Below are 25,155 nucleotides of genomic sequence, written 5' to 3'. Positions count from 1 at the left end.
TTTCTATGGAAATGGGGATGGGGCTCACACTTTGAACTGATGCCCCCGGTGTTTTTTGTTGGTGCACTAGAATGTGAGAACCACAGCACTAAAAGAGACACTCTGGTTTAGGCACTGAGACACTAGGATGGGAGGCTTGGTCTCCAAGATGTCTCCTGTCCCCCCTCCCAGACACCAAAGACAAGAGGATGAAGGGATGGAACACGGTGGCACACAAAGAACCTGGCACCACTGGCAAAGAGCACCGGCACCTTCTGGTCAAACACCATCGCAGGCAAGATTTCTCTGGGAATACAGAGACCAGGGAAGAACGGCAGATGCTAAATCTGCCAAGGGACAGAGCTGGCCTCCCACTAATACAGGGAAGCAGCCCTGTGAGCTCGGGCCTGGACATCGCCAAATCTTTCCAAATGTTGGGTGAATCTAGCCCTATGAAATACACAGAGGGATACAAGCAATTTTTTGTTAGATGGGCTGAGGCTTTAAAATGAAACTTTTCTCTTCCTATCAAAGGAATTAAGTAAATCATAATAAGTGATGTTATCAGTATATAAAGAATACACAAGCTGCTTCTAGTGTAAAAACACTCATTTTTACTCACCCTGTCCTGATGACTTGCTATTTCTGCTTTTATTTGGAGTGGGCTGTACTTAGTATTTGTTGAATATCCAGAAAAGGCTAAATAGAAAGAAAATATTTTATTTTACAATAGATCCATTAAATTACATACATGCATACAGATAAGAACTTCATATTCACCTTATTAATTACCTCTTAGCATCACACATACAAATTAACATTAGCACTGACAACTAAAGAACTAACATTTCACAGCCTCAAATATTTTTAATGGTTGATTTTTACTTAAGGATTTGTTTGCAGATGACTTGACCTTTATATGAAAAATCTGAAAAAAATGACCAAAAGACTTCCAGTAACTAATAAATGATTATAACAAGACTGTAGGATATAAGGTTAAGATATAGAAGTTAACTGCTTTCCTAAATACCATCAATAAACAAGTAGATCTGAAATTTAAAACACAATACCATTCACATGGCACCCCCAAAAGTGAAATACTTAGTTATAAGTTTAACAAAACTTGTACAGGAGCTATACAAAGAAAATTACAAATCTCTGATGAACTGAAACAAAGAAGAACTAAATAAATGAAGAGACATTCCATGTTCATGGATGGGAAAGATTCAATACTGTCAAGATGTCACTTCTTGGGGCTTCCCTGCTGGCGCAGTGGTTGCGAGTCCGCCTGCCGATGCAGGGGACATGGGTTCGTGCCCCAAGGCCGGGAAGATCCCACATGCCGCCGAGAGGCTGCGCCCGTGAGCCATGGCCGCTGGGCCTGCGCGTCCGGAGCCTGTGCTCTGCAACGGGAGAGGCCACAGCGATGAGAGGCCCGCGTACCGCAAAAAAATAAATAAATAAAAAGTTTAAAAAAAAAAAAGATGTCACTTCTTCCCAGCTTGCTCTATAGATTCAAAACAATCCCAATCAAAATTCTAGCAACTTATTTTGTGGACATCAACAAATTGATTCTAAAGCAGCAATAGGCCCAGGACAGCCAACACAATACTGAAGAAGAACAAAGCTGGAGAACCTATCAGAACCTATCAGACCTCAAGACAATATAAAGCTACAGTAATCAAGAAAGTATGGTAGTGGCAAAATAATATGATAGCAAAGACAGTCTTTCAACAAATGGTGCTGGAACAACTGGACATCCACATGCAAAAAAAAAAATCATCTAGACACAGACTTCACACCCTTCACAAAATTTAACTCAAGACCTAAATATAAAACGCAAAACTATAAAACTCTTAGAAGATTACACAGGAGAAAACTAAGAGGACCTTGGTTTGGAAATGTCATTTTAGATACAATACCAAAGGCATGATCCATGAAAGAAATAATGGGTAAGTTCAACTTCATTAAAATTAAAACTTCTGCTCAGTGAAAGCCAATGTCAACACATGTGAGACAACAAATCACAGACTGGGAGGAAACATTTGCAAAAGACACATCTGATCAGAACTGTTATCCAAAATATAGAAAGAATACTTAAAACTCAACACTGAGAGAACAAAGAACTCAATTAAATGGGCCACCACCAATTAATGGACACCTCACTGAAGAAGATAAACAGACAGCAAAGCATATGAAAAAAAGATGCTCTAAATCATACGTCACAAGGGAAATGAAAATTAAAACAACAGTGAGGTTCTACCGCACACCTGTTAGAATGGCCAAAATGAGGACACTGACAACATCAAATGCCGGTGAGGATGTGGAGTAACAGGAACTCCCATTCACTGCTGGAAGGAATGCAGAATGCTACAGCCACCTTGGCAGTTTCTCACAAAACTAAAAACTCTTACCATGTGATCCAGCAGTCACACTCCTTGGTGTTTACCCAAAAGAGCTGAAATTTTGTATCTACATAAAAACCTGCACACTGCAGAAGGTTCATAACTCAAAACTGCCAAAACCTGGAAGCAACCTAGATGATCTTCAACAGGTGAATGGTAAATAAACTTTATTTCAACCAGACCATACAGTATTATTCAGCACTAAAAAAGAGAAAAGAAATAAAAAGTCAGGAAGCCATAAAGATATGAAGAAACCTAAAATATGCACGTGAAAAAATATACAAGTGACAAAAGCCCATCTGAAAAGTCTGCATGCTATATGATTCCAAGTATATGACAATCTGGAAAAGGCAAAAACTGTATCCTACAGCAAAAGAATCAGTCAGTGCCACAGGTTGTAAGGGGGAATTAATAGCTAGAAACCAGAATATTTTTAGAGAAGTAAAAATACTCTAAAAGATACTATAATGATACATACATGTCAGTATATGTAGGTCCAAACTCACAGAATGTACAGTACCAAGAGACAGCCTAATATAAAGATGAATGCTGGGTAATGATGATATGTCAATATATATTCATCAGTTGTAACAAATGTGCCCTTTGGTAAGTGATGGGGGAGGTTGTGTATGTGTAGGAGCAGTGGAATATGGGAACTTTCTGCTGAATTTTGCTGTAAATGTAAAACTGTAAAAAATAAAGTTTTTTAAAGGTAGCTTTATAGTAATCTGTCAGTATATGGCAGGCCTGAGAAAATGCAATTCCTCCAAGGTTTTTTCCCCACACACACTGAAGAGCCCACAATTTTATCCTGAGTTGGATTTCACAGATATGTAATAGCTAAAATACAATACATGGCTTACTGCTTTCATAAACAGTGAAGTGCACATGATTTAAAGTTCTTTAACAGGCACAGCATCATTACCAAGAATAACCCATATCTAGGGGTGAATAAGACAGAACTTTTACACAGTCAGCCACTTTCTGGCAGCACAGAGTGCTGCAAGCCTTTTCCAGTGTCTCGACACCTAGACCACTTTAGTGGCCGTTTCTAATTTCTATCACCCCGTCCACCTCTCTGCATCCCTTTTTCTTGATGCTTCTGTCTCCTTTCTCTTAGGCCTTGAAGGTACGGTGACTTGGTTCCTGTCCCTTTCTGAGTTGTGGAGACTCCTCTTTCTTCATCTGAGAGTCACCCCACACTGGTGTATTCTGCATCCAGGGCACTTTCATTAGTTTCTCCTGCTTATAAGACCCAACTGCAGGGCCAGCATCCATTCTTTTATTCCTTTGATCTGGGTACTGAAGGCTATCATTCAGGTAACTTAGGTGGCAACACCTAGAAACTAGGTCAAAATCATTTCCTGACCTCATATAGGTGAGTGTGGCTTGTAGAGGAAGAATGTCATCTGCCATATCAGTAAGCAAAGCAGGCACCTCCAATGGTACACCCTGAGAAAACACAGGATACTGGCTCCAGATAGCTGAAGTGCATATCAAAGCAATGATTTCAGTGAGCCAGACTCTTCCATCTTCCCATACATGGGAAAGCACTAAATTCCTTAATGTGACATATCTGCTTTCTTGTATAAACAGTAAACTTTTACCTGTTTTTCTGTTGCAAAACTCTTCTATATGCTGGTCCTCCCTTACCTCTTTGGATCAGTCCCTCAGAGCTATCTGAGACACTGCCTCACGGGCTTGAGTCTTCAGTAAGAGCCCCGAAAAAAACAAATCCCAACGTTTAGATTGTGCATCCTTCAGTCAGCAGCTACAGACCTGAAGTGGCTTAAACACCAACAATGTTCAATAGCTCCACAATCAACCAAATCCAAATAATTTGAACAGGTCAGAACTTCCTATTTATAAAACAAACAAACACAAAAAAAACTTTTCTCTGTAAAACTTACTTAACTATCAGTCAGAATTCCAAACAACTGTATCCACTGGAAATAAATTTCTATAACAGCTAAAATATTTGCCAAAATTACCTCAAATTTTCATTTACTAAGAATCATAGTTACACAAACACAATGGATTAAGTATTTAAAGAATATAAATCATCCATAGGCCAAGTCCTATTCCTTTTGTTTTGCCTTTTTCTTTCCATTTATTAAGATCACAAACAAAATGAATACCTCAAACAATGCCACTGAAAGAAATCATTCATACAAAATCTCCACGTTAAAGTCCTGGGACTCAAACACAGTAAGTTAAGCAAAATGAGAAGACAGAGAAACACACAGCAGATGAAAAGGCAAAGTAAAAACCCACCAGACCAAACAAATGAATAGGAAATAGGCAGTCTACCTAAAAAAGAATTCAGAGTAATGACAGTAAACATGACCCCAAATCTTGGAAATAGAATAAACACAAGAAACGTTTAACAATGACCTAGAAGAACTAAAGAGCAAACAAACAATGATGAACACAATAAATGAAATTTAAAATTCTCTAGAAGGAATCAATAGCAGAATAACTGAGGCAGAAGAATGGATAAGTAACCTGGGAGATAAAGTAGTGGAAATAACTATTTCTAGTGGAATAGTAGTAGAATAACTATTATTCTGCAGCGCAGAATAAAGAAAAAAAAGAAAAAAAATTGAGAACAGTTTCAGAGACCTCTGGGACAATATTAAACACACCAACATTCAAATTATAGGGAAACCAGAAGAAGAAGAGAAAAACAAAGGGACTGAGAAAATATTTGAAGAGATAATAGTTGAAAACTATACTAACATGGGAAAGGAAATAGTTAATCAAGTCCACGAAGCACAGAGAGTCCCATACAGGATAAATCCAAGGAGAAACAAGACAAATACTAATCAAACTATCAAAAATAAAATACAAAAAAAAATATTAAAAGCAACAAAGGAAAAACAATAAATAACATACACGGGAATCCTCATAAGATTAACAGATGATCTTTCAGCAGAAACTCTGCAAGCCAGAAGGGAGTGGCAGGACATATTTAAAGTGATGAAAGGGAAAAACCTACAACCAAGATTACTCTACCTAGCAAGGATCCCATTCAGATATGACAAAGAAATTAAAACTTTTACAGAGAAGCAAAAGCTAAGCAAATTCAGCACCACCAAACCAGCTTTACAACAAATGCTAAAGGAACTTCTCTACGCAGGAAACACAAGAGAAGGAAAAGACCTACAATAATAAACCCAAAACAATTAAGAAAATGGTAAGTGGAGCATACAAACCAAAAATTACCTTAAATGTAAATAGATTAAATGCTCCAACGAAAAGACAAACACTCACTGAATGGATACAAAAACAAGACCCATATATATGCTGTCTAAAAGAGAACCATTTCAGACTTAGGGACACATACAGAGTGAAACTGAGGGGATGGAAAACGATATTCCATGCAAATGGAAATCAAAAGGAAGCTAGAGTAGGAATACTCCTATCAGATAAAATAGACTTTAAAATAAAGACCATTACATGAGACAAAGAAGGACACTACGTAATGATCAAGGGATCAATCCAAGCAGAAGATATAACAAGTGTAAATATTTATGCACCCAACACAGGAGAACCTCAATACATAAGGTAAATGCTAACAGCCATAAAAGGGGAAATCAACAGTAACACAATCATACTAGGGGACTTTAACACCCCACTTTCACCCATGGAGACATCAACAAAAATGAAACTAAATAAGTAAACACAAGCTTTAAATGATACATTCGACAAGTTGGACTTAATTGATATTTACAGGACATTCCATACAAAAACAACAGAATACACTTTCTTCTCAAATGCTCATGGAACATTCTCCAGGATAGATCATATCTTGGGTCACAAATTAAGCCTTGGTAAATCTACGAAAATAGAAATCGTATCAAGTATCGTTTCCGATCACAGCACTATGACACGAGATATCAATTACAGTAAAAACTCTGTAAAAAATACAAACACATGGAAGCTAAACAATACACTATTTAATAAACAAGAGATCACTGAAGAAATCAAAGAGGAAATCAAGAAACACCTAGAAACAAATGACAATGAAAACACAACAACCCAAAACCTACACAATGCAGCAAAAGCAGTTTTAAGAGGGGAGTTTATAGCAATACAATACTACCTCAAAAAACAGGAAACATGTCAAACAAACAACCGAATCCTACACCTAAAGCAATTTGAGAAAGAACAACAAAAAAAAAAAAAACGGAAGATGGCGGAAGAGTAAGACGCGGAGATCACGTTCCTCCCCACAGATACACCAGAAATACATCTACGCATGGAACAACTCCAACAGAGCATCTACTGAACGCTGGCAGAAGACCTCAGACCTCCCAAAAGGCAAGAAACCCCCCACGTACCTGGGTAGGGCAAAAGAAAAAACTAAACAGAGACAACAGGATAGGGACGGGTCCTGCACCAGCGGGAGAGAGCTGTGAAGGAGGAAAAGTGTCCACACACTAGGAAGCCCCTTCGCGGGTGGAGGCTTCGGGAGGCGGAGTGGGGGAGCTTGGGAGCCGCGGAGGAGAGCACAGCAACAGGGGTGCGGAGGGCAAAGCGGACAGATTCCAGCGCAGAGGATCGGGCCGACCGGAACTCGCCAGCCGAGAGGCTTGTCTGCTCGCCCGCCGGGGCGGGCGGGACTGGGAGCTGAGGCTCCGTCTTTTGTCGGAGCGCCGGGAGAGGACTGAGGTTGGCGGCGTGAACACAGCCTGCAGGGCGTTAGTGCACCGCGGCTGGCCGGGAGAGAGTCCGGGGAGAAGTCTGGAACTGCCGAAGAGGCAAGAGACTTTTACGTCCCTCTTTGTTTCCTGGTGCACGAGGAGAGGGGATTAAGAACGCTGCTTGAGAGAGCTCCAGGGACGGGCGCGAGCCGCGGCTAAAAGTGCGGAGCCCAGAGACAGACATGAGACGCTAGGGCCGCTGCTGCCGCCACCGGGAGGCCTGTGTGCGAACACAGGTCACTAGCCACACGCCCTTCCGGGGAGCCTGTGCAGCCCGCCACTGCCAGGGTCCCAGGAGCCAGGGACAACTCCCCCGGGAGAACGCACAGGCGCGCCTCAGGCTGCAACGTCTCGCCGGCCTCTGCCGCCGCAGGCCCGCCCCACACTCCGTGCCCCTCCCTACCCCCGGGCCTGAGTGAGCCAGAGCCTCCGAATCAGCGGCTCCTTTAACCCCGTCCTGTCTGAGCAAAGAACAGACGCCCTCCGGCGACCTACACGCACAGGCGGGGCTAAATCCAAAGCTGAGCCCCTGGGAGCTGTGAGAACAAAGAAGAGAAAGGGAAATCTCTCCCAGCAGCCTCAGAAGCAGCGGATTAAAGCGCCACAATCAACTTGATATACCCTGCATCTGTGGAATACCTGAATAGACAACCAATCATCCCAAATTAAGGAGCCCTGTGGATGAAAGGCTCTTGGTGCTGCAGCCAGGAGTCAGTGCTGTGCCTCTGAGGTGGGAAAGCCAACTTCAGGACACTGATCCACAAGAGACCTCCCAGCTGCACATAATATCAAACAGCAAAAATTTCCTAGAGATCTCCATCTCAACGCCAGCACCCAGCTTCACTCAACGACCAGCAAGCTACAGTGCTGGACATCCTATGCCAAACAACTAGCAAGACAGGAACACAACCCCACCCATTAGCAGAGAGGCGGCCCAAAATCATAATAAGTCTACAGACACCCCAAAACACACCACCAGACGTGGACCTGCCCACCAGAAAGACAAGATCTAGCCTCATCGACCAGAACACAGGCACTAGTACCCTCCACCAGGAAGCCTACACAACCCACTGAACCAACCTTAGCCACTGGGGACAGACACAAAAAACAACAGGAACTACGAACCTTCAGCCTGCAAAAAAGGAGACCCTAAACACAGTAAGATAAGCAAAATGAAAAGACAGAAAAACACACCGCAGATGAAGGAGCAAGATAAAAACCCATCAGACCTAACAAATGAAGAGGAAATAGGCAGTCTACCTGAAAAAGAATTCAGAATAATGATAGTAAGGTTGATCCGAAATCTTGGAGATAGAATGGACAATAGAATGGACAAAATGCAAGAATCAGTTAACAAGGACCTAGAAGAACTAAAGATGAAACAAGCAACGATGAACAACACAATAAATGAAATTAAAAGTACTCTAGATGGGATCAATAGCAGAATAACTGAGGCAGAAGAACGGATAAGTGACCTGGAAGATAAAATAGTGGAAATAACTACTGCAGAGCAGAATAAAGAAAAAAGAATGAAAAGAACTGAGGACAGTCTCAGAGACCTCTGGGACAACATTAAACGTACCAACATTCGAATTATAGGGGTTCCAGAAGAAGAAGAGAAAAAGAAAGGGACTGAGAAAATATTTGAAGAGATTATAGTTGAAAACTTCCCTAATATGGGAAAGGAAATAGTTAATCAAGTCCAGGAAGCACAGAGAGTCCCATACAGGATAAATCCAAGGAGAAATACGCCAAGACACATATTAATCAAACTGTCAAAAATTAAATACAAAGAAAGCATATTAAAAGCAGCAAGGGAAAAACAACAAATAACACACAAGGGAATCCCCATAAGGTTAACAGCTGATCTTTCAGCAGAAACCCTGCAAGCCAGAAGGGAGTGGCAGGGCATATTGAAAGTGTTGAAGGAGAAAAACCTGCAACCAAGATTACTCTACCCAGCAAGGATCTCATTCAGATTTGATGGAGAAATTAAAACCTTTAGAGACAAGCAAAAGCTGAGAGAGTTCAGCACCACCAAGCCAGCTCTACAACAACTGCTAAAGGAACTTCTCTAGGCAAGAAACACAAAAGAAGGAAAAGACCTACAATAACAAACCCAAAACAAGTAAGAAAATGGGAATGGGAACACACATATCGATAATTACCTTAAATGTAAATGGACTAAATGCTCCCACCAAAAGACACAGATTGGCTGAATGGATACAAAAACAAGACCCATATATTTGCTGTCTACAAGAGACCCACTTCAGACCTAGAGACACATACAGACTGAAAGTAAGGGGATGGAAAAAGGTATTTCATGCAAATGGAAACCAAAAGAAAGCTGGAGTAGCAATTCTCATATCAGACAAAATAGACTTTAAAACAAAGACTATTAGAAGAGACAAAGAAGGACACTACATAATGATCAAGGGATCGATCCAAGAGGAAGATATAACAATTGTAAATATTTATGCACCCAACATAGGTGCACCTCAATACATAAGGCAAATACTGACAACCATAAAAGGGGAAATCGACAGTAACACATTCATAGTAGGGGACTTGAACACCCCACTTTCACCAATGGACAGATCATCCAAAATGAAAATAAATAAGGAAACACAAGCTTTAAATGATACATTAAATGAGATGGAGTTAATTGATATTTATAGGACATTCCATCCAAAAACAACAGAATACACATTTTTCTCAAGTGCTCATGGAACATTCTCCAGGATAGATCATATCTTGGGTCACAAATCAAGCCTTGGTAAATTTAAGAAAATTGAAATTGTATCAAGTATCTTTTCCGACCACAACGCTATGAGACTCGATATCAATCACAGGAGAAGATCTGTAAAAAATACAAACACATGGAGGCTAAACAATACACTACTTAATAACGAAGTGATCACTGAAGAAATCAAAGGGGAAATCAAAAAATACCTAGAAACAAATGACAATGGAGACACGACGACTCAAAATCTATGGGATGCAGCAAAAGCAGTTCTAAGAGGGAAGTTTATAGCAATACAATCTTACCTTAAGAAACAGGAAACATCTCGAATAAACAATCTAACCTTGCACCTAAAGCAGTTAGAGAAAGAAGAACAAAAAAACCCCAAAGTTAGCAGGAGGAAAGAAATCATAAAAATCAGATCAGAAATAAATGAAAAAGAAATGAAGGAAACGATAGCAAAGATCAATAAAACTAAAAGCTGGTTCTTTGAAAGGATAAACAAAATTGATAAACCATTAGCCAGACTCATCAAGAAAAAAAGGGAGAAGACTCAAATCAATAGAATTAGAAATGAAAAAGGAGAAGTAACGACTGACACTGCAGAAATACAAAAGACAATGAGAGATTACTACAAGCAACTCTATGCCAATAAAATGGACAACCTGGAAGAAATGGACAAATTCTTAGAAAGGCACAACCTGCCAAGACTGAATCAGGAAGAAATAGAAAATATGAACAGACCAATCACAAGCAATGAAATTGAAACTGTGATTAAAAATCTTCCAACAAGCAAAAGCCCAGGACCAGATGGCTTCACAGGTGAATTCTATCAAACATTTAGAGAAGAGCTATCACCTATCCTTCTCAGACTCTTCCAAAATATAGCAGAGGGAGGAACACTCCCCAACTCATTCTACGAGGCCACCATCACCCTGATACCAAAACCAGACAAGGATGTCACAAAGAAAGAAAACTACAGGCCAATATCACTGATGAACATAGATGCAAAGATCCTCAACAAAATACTAGCAAACAGAATCCAACAGCACATTAAACGGATCATACACCATGATCAAGTGGGGTTTATTCCAGGAATGCAAGGATTCTTCAATATACGCAAATCAATCAACGTGATACACCATATTAACAAATTGAAGGAGAAAAACCATATGATCATCTCAATAGATGCAGAGAAAGCTTTTGACAAAATTCAACACCCATTTATGATAAAAACCCTGCAGAAAGTAGGCATAGAGGGAACTTTCCTCAACATAATAAAGGCCATATATGACAAACCCACAGCCAACATCGTCCTCAATGGTGAAAAACTGAAAGCATTTCCACTAAGATCAGGAACAAGACAAGGTTGCCCACTCTCACCACTCTTATTCAACATAGTTTTGGAAGTTTTAGCCACAGCAATCAGAGAAGAAAAGGAAATAAAAGGAATCCAAATCGGAAAAGAAGAAGTAAAGCTGTCACTGTTTGCAGATGACATGATACTATACATAGAGAATCCTAAAGATGCTACCAGAAAACTACTAGAGCTAATCAATGAATTTGGTAAAGTAGCAGGATACAAAATTAATGCACAGAAATCTCTAGCATTCCTATACACTAAGGATGAAAAATCTGAAAGTGAAATCAAGAAAACACTCCCATTTACCATTGCAACAAAAAGAATAAAATACCTAGGAATAAACCTACCTAAGGAGACAAAAGACCTGTATGCAGAAAATTATAAGACACTGATGAAAGAAATTAAAAATGATACAAATAGATGGAGAGATATACCATGTTCTTGGATTGGAAGAATCAACATTGTGAAAATGACTCTACTACCTAAAGCAATCTACAGATTCAATGCAATCCCTATGAAACTACCACTGGCATTTTTCACAGAACTAGAACAAAAAATCTCACAATTTGTATGGAAACACAAAAGACCCCGAATAGCCAAAGCAATTTTGAGAACGAAAAATGGAGCTGGAGGAATCAGGCTTCCTGACTTCAGACTATACTACAAAGCTACAGTAATCAAGACAGTATGGTACTGGCACAAAAACAGAAATACAGATCAATGGAACAGGATAGAAAGCCCAGAGATAAACCCACGCACATATGGTCACCTTATCTTTGACAAAGGAGGCAGAAATGTACAGTGGAGAAAGGACAGCCTATTCAATAAGTGGTGCTGGGAAAACTGGACAGCTACATGTAAAAGTATGAGATTAGATCACTCCCTAACACCATACACAAAAATAAGCTCAAAATGGATTAAAGACCTAAATGTAAGGCCAGAAACTATCAAACTCTTAGAGGAAAACATAGGCAGAACACTCTATGACATAAATCACAGCAAGATCCTTTTTGACCCACCTCCTAGAGAAATGGAAATAAAAACAAAAGTAAACAAATGGGACCTAATGAAACTTAAAAGCTTTTGCGCAGCAAAGGAAACCATAAAGAAGACCAAAAGACAACCCTCAGAATGGGAGAAAATATTTGCAAATGAAGCAACTGACAAAGGATTAATCTCCAAAATTTATAAGCAGCTCAAGCAGCTTAATAACAAAAGAACAAACAACCCAATCCAAAAATGGGCAGAAGACTTAAATAGACATTTCTCCAAAGAAGATATACAGAGTGCCAACAAACACATGAAAGAATGCTCAACATCACTAATCATTAGAGAAATGCAAATCAAAACTACAATGAGATATCATCTCACACCAGTCAGAATGGCCATCATCAAAAAATCTAGAAACAATAAATGCTGGAGAGGGTGTGGAGAAAAGGGAACCCTCTTACACTGTTGGTGGGAATGTAAATTGATACAGCCACTGTGGAGAACAGTATGGAGGTTCCTTAAAAAGCTACAAATAGAACTACCATATGACCCAGCAATCCCACTACTGGGCATATACCCTGAGAAAACCATAATTCAAAAAGAGTCATGTACCAAAATGTTCATTGCAGCTCTATTTACAATAGCCCAGAGATGGAAACAACCTAAGAGTCCATCATCGGATGAATGGATAAAGAAGATGTGGCACATATATACAATGGAGTATTACTCAGCCATAAAAAGAGACGAAATTGAGCTATTTGTAATGAGGTGGATAGATCTAGAGTCTGTCATACAGAGTGAAGTAAGTCAGAAAGAGAGAGACAAATACCGTATGCTAACACATATATATGGAATTTAAGAAAAAAATAATGTCATGAAAAACCTAGGGGTGAAACAGGAATAAAGACACAGACTTACTAGAGAATGGACTTGAGGCTATGGGGAGGGGGAAGGGTAAACGGTGACAAAGCAATAAAGAGGCATGGACATGTATACACTACCAAACGTAAGGTAGATAGCTAGTGGGAAGCAGCCGCATAGCACAGGGAGATCAGCTCGGTGCTGTGTGACCGCCTGGAGGGGTGGGATAGGGAGGGTGGGAGGGAGGGTGACGCAAGCGGGAAGAGATATGGGAACATATGTATATATATAACTGATTCATTTTGTTGTGAAGCTGAAACTAACATACCATTGTAAAGCAATTATGCTCCAATAAAGATGTTAAAAAAAAAAAAAAAAAAAAAAAAACACCTAAAGTTAGCAGAAGGAAGAAATCATAAAGATCAGATCAGAAATAAATGAAAAAGAAATGAAGGAAACTATAGCAAAGGTCAATAAAATTAAAAGCTGGTTCCTTGAGAACATAAACAAAATTGAAAAACCATTAGCCAGACACATCAAGAAAAAAAGGGAGAAGACTCAAATCAACAGAATTTGAAATGAAAAAGGAGAAATAACAACTGACACTGCAGAAATACAAAGAGTCATGAGAGACTACTAGAAACAACTATACATCAATAAAATGGACAACCTGGAAGAAATGGACAAATTCTTAGAAAAGCACATCCTTCTGAGACTGAACCAGGAAGAAACAAAATACACACAGAACCATCACAAGCAGTGAAATTGAGACTGTGATTAAAAATCTTCCAACAAACAAAAGCCCAAGACCAGATGGCTTCACAGGGGTTTAGTATCAAACATTTAGAGAACAGCTAACACCTTTCCTTCTCAAACTCTTCCAAAATATAGCAGAGGGAGGAACACACCCAAACCCATTCTACGAGGCCACCATCCCCCTGATACCAAAACCACACAAAGATGTCACAAAGGAAGAAAACTACAGGCCAATTTCACTGATAAGCATAGATGCAAAAGTCCTCAATAAAATACTAGCAAACAGAATCCAACAGCACATTAAAAGGATCATAGACCATGATCAAGTGGGGTTTATCCCAGGAATGCAAGGATTCTTCAATATATGCAAATCAATCAATGTGATATACCATATTAACAAACTGAAGGCAAAAAAACCATATGGTCATCTCAATAGATGCAGAAAAAGTTTTCATCAAAATTCAACACCGATTTAAGATACCCCGCCCCCAGAAAGTAGGTATAGAGGGAACTTACTTCAACATAATAAAGGCTGTATATGACAAACCCACATCCAACATCATTCTCAATGGTGAAAAATTGAAACCATTTGCTCTAAGATCAGGAATAAGACAAGGTTGTCCACTCTCACAAGTATTATTCAACATAGTTTTGGAAGTTTTAGCCACAGCAATCAGAGAAAAAAAGGAAATAAAAGGAATCCAAATCGGAAAAGCAAAAGTAAAGGTGTCACTGTTTGCAGATGACATGATACTATACATAGAGAATCCTAAAGATGCTACCAGAAAACTACTAGAGCTAATCAATGAATTTGGTAAAGCAGCAGGATACAAATCTACATGTAATGAATGTAAGAATGTAAGAATGAAGAATGTAAGAATGTAAGAATGAAATTCTAATTTCATGTAAGAATGAAATTAGAACACTCCCTAACACAATACTCAAATATCAACTCAAAATGGATTAAAGACCTAAATGTTAAGGCCCGACACTATAAAACTCTTAGAGGGAAACACGGGCAGAACACTCTGTGACATAAATCACAGCAAGATCCTTTTTGACCCACCTCCTAGAGAAATGGAAATAAAAACAAAAATAAACAAATGGGACCTAATGAAAATTAAAAGCTTTTGCACAGCAAAGGAAACCATAAACAAGACCAAAAGACAACCCTCAGAATGGGAGAAAATATTTGCAAATGAAGCACCTGACAAAGGATTGATCTCCAAAATTTAAAAGCAGCTCATACAGCTCAATATCAAAACACAAATCACCCAATACAAAAATGGGCAGAAGACCTAAATAGACATTTCTCCAAAGAAGATATACAGACTGCCAACAAACACATGAAAGGATGCTCAACATCACTAATCATTAGAGAAATGCAAATCAAAACTACAATAAGGTATCACCTCACACCAGTCAGAATGGCCATCATCAAAAAATCTATAAACTGTAAATGCTGGAGAGGGTGTGGAGAAAAGGGAACACTCCTGCACTGTTGGTGGTACGTAAATTGATATAGCCACTATGGGGAACAGTATGGAGGTTCCTTAAAAAACTAAAAATAGAACTACCATACGACCCAGCAATCCCACTCCTGGGCATATACTCTGAGAACACCATAATTCAAGAAGGGTAATGTACCACAATGTTCACTGCAGCTCTATTTACAATAACCAGGACACGGAAGCAACCTACATTTCCATTGACAGATGAGTGGTTAAAGAAGATGTGGCACATATATACAATGGAATATTACTCAGCCATAAAAACAAATAAAATTGAGTTATTTGTGGTGAGGTGGATGGACTTATGAGTCTGTCATACAGAGTGAAGTAAGTCAGAAAGAGAAAAACAAATACCACATGCTAACACATATATATGGAATCTAAAAAAAAAAAGTGGTTATGAAGAACAAGGGGCAGGACAGGAATAAAGACACAGATGTAGAGAATGGACTTGAGGACATGGGGAGGGGGAAGGGTAAGCTGGGATGAAGTGAAAGAGTGGCATGGACATATATACACTACCAAATGTAAAATAGATAGCTAGTGGGAAGCAGCCCCATAGCACAGGAAGATCAGCTCGGTGCTTTGTGTCCACGTAGAGGGGTGGGATAGGGAGGGTGGGAGGGAGACGCAAGAGGGAGGGGATATGGGGATATATGAATATGTATAGCTGATTCACTTTGTTATAAAGCAGAAACTAACACACCATTGTAAACTCCAATTAAACTCCAATAAAGATGTTAACAAAAAAAAGAGAGAACCCCCTACAGAACCAAGACTACAAGAACGATTCCCACATAATCAGAGAGGAAGGGGGAAAAGTACTGAGTTGGCACCTGTGACCCTGGGAGGGAACTAAGAAGAAAAGGGAGGCTACGTAGGCAAAGACCAGCCCTGGGGAGTGAGCAGGTCAAGCCACAGACTGCATCCTACATGCAGGAGACGAGCACTGTGAGACCTGGCTGCAAGGAGAACTGCTGGGACCAACAGAAAGGCTGGAGAATCTGACACTCCACACCTGAGAAGTGTTTGTGTGCTGCCTTGCCCTCAGGCAGGATTTACAGCATGGATTGAGAAGACACAGGTGGCTGGCTGATTTCTCGTGAACCCCTGGGCGCATTGATTCCGCAGACTGATCCAAGCAAACACCCTAGTAGGCTTGCTGCATGTCACAGCTCCACAGTAGCCTGGCAAGCCAAGGACAGAAAACTTGGCCATGGGAGGCAGAGGCACCTCAGACCTTAAAGAGGTTATCTGCATGGGGCAGAGGCAGCCATTTCTGGCACTCACTTTCAGGAGAAAGTTCCTCTTTCTCTTACACTGCTCCAGCAACATGGGACCTGACCACACCTTGGATAGGGCAGTAATAGTCACTGAACAGAAGAGAAGCCCTGGTTCAAACTGGCTCTGGCTCTAGGCCCTCCATGTCCAGTCCCACCACCTACCAAGGTGATAGCTGCCAGCACACCCTGAGGAAAGACGTGACTAGTGATCACATCAGATCAAGCTCTCCCAACAAAGCCAATGGGCACAGGCAGAAAAAGCATTTGACAAAATTGAATATCATTCATTATAAAAATTTTAATCAAAATTGGTATAGAGAGAACTTATCTCAACATAATGAAGGCCATTTATGACAAAGCCAGTCAACATAAGTACTCAATGGTGAAAAGCTGAAAGCCTTTCCTCTAGAATGAGAAAGAAAACAAGGATGCCCACTCCTCCCTCTTCTATTCAACTTAGTAGTGAATACCTGGACATAGCAATCAGACAGGAAAAAGAAATTAAAAGATCCAAACTGGAAGGGAAGGCATAAAACTGTCATTATTTGCAGGTGACAAGATACTCTATATGGAAAACTCTAACGTCTTCAATAAAAAACTATTAAAACTAATAAATGAATTCAGTAAACTTGCAAGATACAAGATTAATATTCAGAAATCTGTTGCTTTTCTATACACTAACAATGAAATATCAGAAAAAGAAAGCAAGAAAACAAATCTGTGTAAAATGTCATCAAAAAATTAAATAAAATATCTAGGAATAAACTTAACCAAGGAGATGAAAGACCTATACACTGAAAACTATAAAATACTGGTGAATTAAATATGATGCAAAGAAGTAGAAAGATAACCTATGCTCTCTGCTTGGAAGAATTAATATTATTAAAAGGGCCACACTGCTCAAAACAATCTACAATTTAAAGCTATCACTATCAAAATATCAGGACATTTGTCACAGAACTAAAACAAATAATCACAAAATTTATATGGAACCACAAAAGACCCCAAGTTACCAAAACAATCTTGAGAAAAAGGAACAAAGCTGGAGGTATCACACTCCCTGATTTCAGACTACATTACAAAGCTATGATAATCAAAATGACACGATATTAGCACAAAAACACTCACATAGATCAATGAAAGAGAATAGAGAGACGAGAAATAAACCCACACACCTACAGTCAACTAACCTATGAAAAAGGAGGCAAGAATAACAATGGAGAAAAGACAGTCTCTTCAGCAAGTGGTGCTGGGAAAGCTGGACAGCTGCATGTAAATCAATGAGATTAGAACATTTCCTCACACTGTACACAAAAACAAACTCAAAATACTCTAAAGACCTACATGAAAGCCCAGAAATCATAAAACTTCTGGAAGAGAATAGAGGTGAAACACTCTGACATAAATTGTAGCAATATTTCTTTGGATCACTCTCCTAAGGCAAAAGAAATAAAAGCAAAAATAAACAAATGGGACTCAATTAAGCCTAAAAGCTTTTGTACATCAAAGGAAACCATCCACAAAACAAAAAGACAACCTATGGAATGGGAGAAGATATTTACAAATTATGTGACCAACAAGGGGTTAATGTCCAAAATATACAAACAGCTCATACAACTCAATATCAAACAAACAAACAACCCAAACAAAACATGGGCAGAAGACTTGAATAGACATCTTTCCAAAGAAGACACACAGATGGCTAACAGGCACTTGAAAAGATGCTCAACATCACTAATTATGAAGGAAATGCAAATCAAAACTACAGTGAGGTATCCTCTCACACCTGTCAGAATGGCCATGATCAGAAAGTCTACAAACAACAAAATGTTGGTGAGAATGTGGAGAAATGGAACTCTTGTATGCTGTCGGTGGGAAAGGAAACTGGTGCATACACTGTGGAGACCAGTATGGAGACTTGTTATATAAATTAAAAATAGAGCTACCATATATGACCCAGTAATTCCACTCCTGTATATATCCAGAACAAGAATGAAAGCACTAATTTGAAAAAATGCTTGTACCCAATGTTCACAGTTGCTTTATTTACAATAGCCAAGATATGGAAGCAACCTACGTGTCCATCAACAGACAACTGGATTAAGAAGATGTGATATATGTATATATATATATATACACAATGGGGTATCACTCAGTTATAAAAAAGACTGAAATTCTGCGATTTGCAACAACATGGATGGACCTAGAGAATATCATCCTTAGTGAAATGAGTCAGAGAAAGAAAGAAAAATACCATATGTTATTACTTATATGTGGAATCTAAAAATAAAACAAACTACTGAGTATAACAAAACAGTAACAAACTCACAGCTACAGAAAACAAACTAGTGGTTACCAGTGGGAGATGGAAGTGGGGAGGGACAAACTAGGGGTAGGAGATTAAGAGACACAAATTACTGGATTTGAGGATACAGGGAGGGGGAAGGGTGAGCTGTGACAAAGCGAGAGAGAGGCATGGACATATATGCACTACCAAACGTAAGGTAGATAGCTAGTGGGAAGCAGCCGCATAGCACAGGGAGATCAACTTGGTGCTTTGTGACCGCCTGGAGGGGTGGGATAGGGAGGGTGGGAGGGAGGGAGATGCAAGAGTGAAGAGATATGGGAACATATGTATATGTATAACTGATTCACTTTGTTATAAAACAGAAACTAACACACCATTGTAAAGCAATTATACCCCAATAAAGATGTTAAAAAAAAGAGACACAAATTACTATATATAAAGTAAATAAGTCACATAGATATATTGTATAGGACACAGTATATATATTTGGTATAATTTAAATCAGTATAATCTATAAAAATACTGAATCACTGTGTTGTATACCTAAAACTAATACAGTATTTTAAATCACTATACTTCAATTTTTAAAAAGTAAAACAACAAAAAACATTGACAAGTTTATTTCATGTCACTACCTGAAACATGCTTGTTTATCTTCTCCCTTCCCCAGCCGCACGGAAGCTCCGTGAGGGCAGGGGCCTCTCATTTCTTGGGGTTCCCCGTGTTGCAGTGCCTGGGCACAAGACGGACACTTGATCAACATTTGCTGAAGGAGCGGTAGTGAATGACCGTCGGATTCCAGTGTGGAAGACTGACTACCTAACAATCTGCGATTAGAAAATTTAGGAAGCTGTCTTGCCTGACTCAAGCTCAGTGTCTGCAAAAAGCCTAGCAGAGAGACAGCTTTGGAAGTCACGCGTGTTAACCGCGGGGGACGGTGAACTCACAGCTGGCGTACGAGCGGCCGTCATCCTCACACATCTTGTGCAGCTGCTGGTATTCCTCCTGGGCCAGCTCGAAACGCTGCTGCTTAATCTGGTAGATTTCTTTCTTGGCGTTGAGGGCCTCCTGGGCTACAATTAAATACTCCTTCAGCATCCGTTCCTGCTCCCGCCTCCACTGTTCTCTGGGATCCTCAATCTGGGTAAGCTCTGAAATTGAAAGGGTAACATAAGGGACTTCAAAGTAAAATCTTTACATTGACCAATAATCATGCAGTTATATGACTAGTCGATGAGAAAATTAATTAACTACCAGGAGGTACATTATGGAAGCGTCTACATAACGAACCTCCCAGAGTGCGGATCACCTCCTATTTACATATCCACGCTTGGGACGAGAAGAAAGCTCTGTAGACATGCAATAGCTCCATGGAGGGGAAGATGGTACCAGGCAACTTTTCACACTCTAAGTAAATGTTGGTGGGCATGAACCCAAAGGAGGTCATCCCTGTCAAACTAAGACACACGTCCAAGCTTCCTCTCCCTGCTTTCTTCAAGCCAGGCTGCTGTGGGCTCTGCTGTCCCCGTGGCTGGCTCGCTCCCCTTCTCCCACCTCCCATGCCAGACAACTGCATTCTTCGTGGACTTCCCATAAATCCCCCATTTTCCGCTCTGGCTCTCTCACTCTAGCAGCTCCCGTAAGGGCTCATGCCCACCTCTGGCTCCTACCTCTCCCCTGAGCACCCATCCTTTCCTTCCTCCTCCCTCCTAGAGGCATCTTCACCTGGACGGATGCAAAGTAATTCTGAGTCACTCGTCCAAAGCATGAGCAAGCAGAGTTTACAAAGATGAGCCAGAACAGGTGGGTCCCAGGCCACAGAGGCAGGTAGGCAGCATTTGCAGAAAGGTTATGTAAGGCAGCCACCTGTGCCATTCAGTACTGCCACACAGACCCGGAGAGGCCAAAGCCGTAGTACAGGTGTGCCCAGCCCACAGCTCAGGGAAGGTCGCCCAGACAGACAGACACCCTGGCCGCAAGCAATCCAGGGGCACTGGGCCAGCTGGGCCAGGGGGAGGGCGGCGCTTGGGTACAGCCTCGCTACTCACCATGCCCAGACCCGCCTGGAAGCCCTCCTGCCACTGGGATAACTGCCAGGGAGGGCAGCAGGACCAGGGCAGCACTCACACCCCTGCCCAATCCCTGGGTAAGAGCCGCAGTCACATGAAGGCTGAGGGTACAGATCGGAAACTCCCCTGCCCCAGGACCCAGCCAGGATGCCTCGCCATTCAGGGTTCCAAATGCTGAACCCCGGAGGCCAGCTGGCAAGTGACAATGCAGGAATCAGCCCTGAAGATACAAACCCCGGTCGATCACACTAAGGGGACAGGAGGAGCCGTGAGGAAGGAACTTTGTCACTCACATGCTGGGCACCGTGCATCTACAGGAGCCCCCAGCCTCCCCTGCACTCAACGAATCAAAGGACAGAAAGCACACTAAGGGGAACTTGGTGTCCCCAGTAGTAACAACAATGACAGAAACACTGGGCAGCTTGAACAAAAATTGGAGTGTGATGAAATGTGAATCTGAGAGAGAAATGGATCCCTAACTGGAACCCAATGGAGAGTAGTATAATAATCAAATGTGGCACTCTACTTACTTTTTATGTGGTTCATGTAATAAATGCCAACTTGTTTATCATATACAGTTTCCCATCCTAAAGGAAGTTCATCCCCAACACAATCAGCAAAGGTCAGCGGCTTTGTTATCCTATAAAATAAAGCAATGAAGATAAATTTGAAATTCAAGACAATTTTGTACGTATACTGAATCAATCTGATAAGTAAATCTTATACTTAATCCTATAATTGTAATTATTCCTATAATTAATCCTTAACAAAAACATATTATCTAATCCATTTGATTAGATAATATTGCAAACATCTGCTCCAATATTCTACTGAAAAACTAATTCACAAGCTTTTCCAGAAAAAACAACTAGATCAGTACACTTATAATTAACACCATTAAAATCTCAAAATTCAATGTTTAACTGCAGTGTAAATATATAAAGTAAAAATAAAACTGTTAAACAAGCATTTTTCAAATAATCATATTTAATGACATTATGCAAAAGAGATGTCACTCATTTTGAACAACAGAATACTTATCTTCTGTTCTCATCCCCTGAGAAATGTTTCTATCCAAATGTTTCAGTTTCTCTACTTCAAACATGAACACTGGCTTAAATCTATATACTAAATGCTTATGTAATATTTTCATTGATGAGTGTTAATGAATTCCACATTAACCATTAATCAGTTACAAAAACCACAGTATATTAGCAAACTCTATCCAGCAGCATATTAAATACCCACAAAAAGAGACAATAAACAAGTTCTGCAAAGTTGCAGAATATAAAATGACCTTGTAAAATTATACATTCTTTCCAAGTATACATGAAATATTCTCCAGGATAGATCACATACTAGGTCATAAAACTAGCCTCAACAAATTTAAGAGGACAGAAATTATATCAAGCAGTTTTCCAACCTCAGCAGTATGAAGCTAGAAATCAACTACAGAAAGAAAAAGGAGAAATGAACACACATATGGAGACTCAACATTTTACTGAAAAATCAATGGTTAAATGATGAATTCAAGAAGAAAATCAGAAAATACCTCAAAATAAATTAAAATGAAACCACAACTTTCCAAAATCTATGGGATGCAGCAAAAGCAGTTCTAAGAAGAGATAAATCTTCCTCAAGAAACAAGAAAACTCTCAAACAACATAGCCTACCACCTAAACAAACTAGAAAAACAAGAACAAACTAAGCTCAAAGTTAGCAGCAGGGAGGAAATAATAAAGATCAGAGAGGAAGTAAACAAAATAGAGACGAAAAAAGCAATACAAAAGATCAATAAGGCAAGAGCTGCTTTTTTCAAAACATAAACAAAATTGATAAACCTTTAGCCATGCCCACCAAGAAACAAAAAAGAGAGAGAGGAGATCCAAGTAAACAAAGTAAGAAATGAAAGAGGAGAAATAACCACCATACTACAGAGATACAAAAAATCGGAATACTATTTACAGTTATATGCCAACAAACTGGACAACACAGAAGAACTGGACAAGTTTCTAGAAGCATACGGCCTGCCAAAATTGAGTAAGGAAGAAACAGACAATCTTAATAGGATGATCACTATCAGTGAAATAGAAATTGTAATAATAATAATTTTTTTAACACTCCCAAAAAAGAGAAGTCCAGGAACAGACAGCTTCACAGGAGAATTCTACCAAATATAAAGAAAAGTTATTACTCTTTAAATTATTCCCAAAAAAACTGAAGAGGAGGGAACAATCCAAAATCATTCTACGAGGTCACCATCACCCTGATAACAAAACCAATCAAAACACTACCAAAGGGCTTCCCTGGTGGCGCAGTGGTTGAGGGTCTGCCTGCCAATGCAGAGGACACAGGTTTGCGCCCTGATCTGGGAGGATCCCACATGCCACGGAGTGGCTGGGCCCGTGAGCCATGGCCACTGGGACTGCGCGTCCGGAGCCTGTGCTCTGCAATGGGAGAGGCCACAACAGTGAGAGGTCTGCATACCGCAAAACAAAAAAAAACAAAAAAAAGATTATAGACCAATAACTGATGAATATAGACCCAAAAATCCTCAACAAAATATTAGCAAACTGAATTCAACATTATATGAAAAGAATCATACACCATGATTAAGTTGAATTCTTTCCAGTGTCATTTGGATAGTTCAACATATGCAAATCAATTACTATGATACACCATATGAACAAAAGGTAAAGATAGAAACCACATGACCATCTCAATGTTGACAAAATTCAACATTAATTCATGATTTAAAAAAACTCTCATCAAGGTGGCTGTAGAAGGGACACATCTCTACATGATAAAGGCCATTTACAACAAACCCTACAGCCAACATAATACTCAATGGTAAAAGCTGAAAGCCTTTCTTCTAAAATGGGAAAAAAAGACAGATGCCCACTCTCATCACTTCTATTTAACACTGAAACTATTTGAAGTCCAAGCCACAGAAATCAGACAAGAAAAAGCAATAAAAGGAATCCAAAGTGGAAGGGAAAAAGTAAAACATTATTTGTGGACAACAAGATACTCTATATAGAGAATCTTAAAGCCTCCATCAAAAAAGTATCAGACTTGGGGCTTCCCTGGTGGCACAGTGGTTGAGAGTCCGCCTGCTGATGCAGGGGACACGGGTTCATGCCGCGGTCCAGGAGGATCCCTCATGCTGCAGAGTGGCTGGGCCCGTGAGCCATGGCTGCTGAGCCTGCGCGTCCGGAGCCTGTGTCCACAACGGGAGAGGCCACAACAGTGAGAGGCCCGCGTACCACAAAAAAAAAAAAAAAAGTATCAGACTCAGTGAATTCAGCAACGCTGCAAGATATAAGATTAATATTTAGAAATCCACTGAGTTTCTATATTCTAACAATTAAATACCAGAAAGAGAAAAGGTTTTTTTTAAATCCTATTTATAATCACATTAAAAACAAACAAAAAACACAACCTAGGAATAAACTTAACCAAGGAAGTGAAAGACCTATATTTTGAAAACTATAAAACACTGATGAATGTTACTGAACAAGATTCAAAGAAATGAAAAGATATCCCATACTCTTATATTAGAAGAATTAATGTTATAAAAAAGGTCATACTTCCCAAAGCAATCTACAGATTTAATGTGATCACTATCAAAATACCCAGGACATTTGTCAGAAAGCTAAAACAAATAATCCTAAAATTTACATGGAACCACAAAAGACCCCAAGTTGCCAAAACATTCTTGAGAAAAAGGAACGAAGCTGGAGGTACCACACTCCCTGATTTCAGACTACATTACAAAAGCTACGATAACCAAAACGACACGACATTAGCACAAAAACACTCACATAGATCAATGAAAGAGAATAGAGAGACGAGAAATAAACCCACACACCTATAGTCAACTAACCTATGAAAAAGGAGGCAAGAATAACAATGGAGTGGTGCTGGGATGATCACTATCTTCAGCAAGTGGTGCTGGGAAAGCTGGACAGCTGCATGTAAATCAATGAGATTAGAACATTTCCTCACACTGTACACAAAAACAAACTCAAAATACTCTAAAGACCTACATGAAAGCCCAGAAATCATAAAACTTCTGGAAGAGAATAGAGGTGAAACACTCTGACATAAATTGTAGCAATATTTCTTTGGATCACTCTCCTAAGGCAAAAGAAATAAAAGCAAAAATAAACAAATGGGAC

The 25,155-nt window shown here is 39.8% G+C and overlaps 1 protein-coding gene across 1 annotated transcript in view; it reads right to left on the bottom strand.

The window, feature by feature from the left end:
* Positions 1 to 25,155, bottom strand: part of LOC115849998 (protein WWC3-like) — a 174,421-nt gene that overhangs the window by 127,025 nt on the left and 22,241 nt on the right. The window contains 3 exon segments of the mRNA XM_060293136.2: positions 602 to 678; positions 19,853 to 20,056; positions 21,505 to 21,614. Coding sequence (XP_060149119.1) covers positions 602 to 678; positions 19,853 to 20,056; positions 21,505 to 21,614 — 391 coding nt within the window.

This window comes from Globicephala melas, chromosome Y, assembly GCF_963455315.2.
Source record: "Globicephala melas chromosome Y, mGloMel1.2, whole genome shotgun sequence".
Classification (NCBI taxonomy): Eukaryota; Metazoa; Chordata; class Mammalia; order Artiodactyla; family Delphinidae; genus Globicephala; species Globicephala melas.
Note: the sequence above shows the minus strand (reverse complement) of the source record. Positions and strands in the feature narration are given on the sequence as shown.